The sequence below is a fragment of the Lactuca virosa genome, chromosome 5, assembly GCF_052849685.1.
Source record: "Lactuca virosa cultivar CGN04683 chromosome 5, Lactuca_virosa_CGN04683_v6, whole genome shotgun sequence".
In the NCBI taxonomy this organism is placed as follows: Eukaryota; Viridiplantae; Streptophyta; class Magnoliopsida; order Asterales; family Asteraceae; genus Lactuca; species Lactuca virosa.
Genome location: NC_136430.1, coordinates 258,550,940 through 258,552,737, shown reverse-complemented (window position 1 = coordinate 258,552,737; position 1,798 = coordinate 258,550,940). Strand labels below are relative to the sequence as shown.

Sequence of the window (1,798 nt, the reverse complement as noted above, 5' to 3'; positions counted from 1 at the left end):
TATATGAATATAACAAATTTCAGATATGAATATAACTTATTTATTAGTAGAAACAAGTTAGCTTATTTCTGTCATTTTTTTATATTCAAATATTTTCAAAGTTTATTTCTGTTTATTCATAAATGAATACGAATATGATATATTCATTTATGATTAAATTAGGAGTAATATGTTAGTATAACAAAGTTCAGTTATGAATATAACTTATTTATTAGTATAACAAAGTTCACATATTTGTATTCATTTATACTAGTTTTCAATTTTATTTAAGTTTATTCATAATTGAATACCAACATTGTATATTCATTCACCTTTAATATGTAAATAATAACATCTTCAATGATAAATGAATCCACATATTATGTAGTCATTTATGAATAATTTACAAATAATATGTGTATTTCACATATAAATTTACCATATCAATATAACTTATTTATTATAACTTATTTAAAAAACAAATATGATATATTCATTTTAAAAGAACATATATTTCAAATCTCAATTTACCATATCAATATAAATGTGTATTATTCATACATGAATATTATTGTTTATGGATATTATCTGCATATATTCATAAATGAATAAAACGAAAAAAAAAACAAAAACCCTAAATGTCTTTTGTTGATTGAACAGCTGCAATTCTTACTCGACATGTACCTAAATTGCGAGGAACTCGTTTTCCACATCCTGAACACATTCTATGTTCTTTTTTAGAATTTTCATATACTACTTCACCTGCACTTGGAATTCTTTTCTTGATTCCAGAACCTTTATTGCTTTGAACTTGAGGAACATGAATATTAATCTCTTTTGGAATAGGAATAGAAACACCCATAAGCTTGCATACGACTTCACCATCCGTCTTGCTTTTCAATCCAACATATGTATAATCACTCTCACTCTCAAATTCCTCCAACAGCATCTGTTGTTTCTCAGCAAACAAAGCCAATTTCTTTTTGTCATCTCTTACAATATCCAAACATGATTCAAAATTATAATATGCATCATTGGCTAGCTTCACATTCTCACAATCCCCTGAATCAGATTGAAGAGAACTAAAACGATAATTTCTTGATATCACATCCTTTCTCCATCTTTTCATAATGTACCTTTCAGGAATTTCTTTCACACCACATCTCATCATTATTGTAAAAGCATGTCTGCATAAAACACCCATATACTTGAAATGTTCACAACTACAATTTACTTCTTTCTCTTCAGCTTTTATTTCAACCTGATACAAAAACATAATAAAAAAATGAAAAAACAATTTAAACAAAAATTACACATTTACATTCATATATGAATACTCATATATGAACAATCATATATAAGTATTCATATATGAATATATATAAACATTACATTTTTCATAAAAAAAAAACTATTAAATTACCTTAAATTCATTTTTAAATTCGCTTTTAGTGTTGTTGTGTTGCACAATATAAACTTCCCACCCATCTTCAATACCAACATACGAGTATGTACAGAAAAAACTTGCTTTATATATTTCCTTTTGCACCTCAAAAAATAATGTACTTGTATAAACCTTTGATGCTTGTAGTTCTATTTCTTGAGGTGTTTGCATTTTATATTATGCTTTCTTTGATGCCTTATCAAGCTCTCGTTGAGTATTCCTTTGCTTTTGAATGACAGTGTCGTAATTCATCATGAAATTCAAAAGTAAATTACCCCTTTCTGAGTAGGTATTAAAGAATGAATTCATACTCTCTAACCTCGACGTAGTCTTCATCAACCCACACATTGCAATATCATTACAATATCCAGGTAT

General features: G+C 26.6%; 1 protein-coding gene across 1 annotated transcript; it reads right to left on the bottom strand.

The window, feature by feature from the left end:
• Positions 1-547: 547 nt before the first annotated feature.
• LOC145112640 (protein FAR1-RELATED SEQUENCE 6-like) lies at positions 548-1,594 on the bottom strand. Its single transcript, XM_079048781.1, has 3 exons — positions 1,403-1,594; positions 664-1,240; positions 548-567 (listed from the first exon to the last, which is right to left on the bottom strand). Exons 1-3 carry the CDS (start codon positions 1,592-1,594, stop codon positions 548-550), a joined length of 789 nt encoding a protein of 262 aa, XP_078904907.1.
• Between the last annotated feature and the right edge of the window lie 204 nt (positions 1,595-1,798).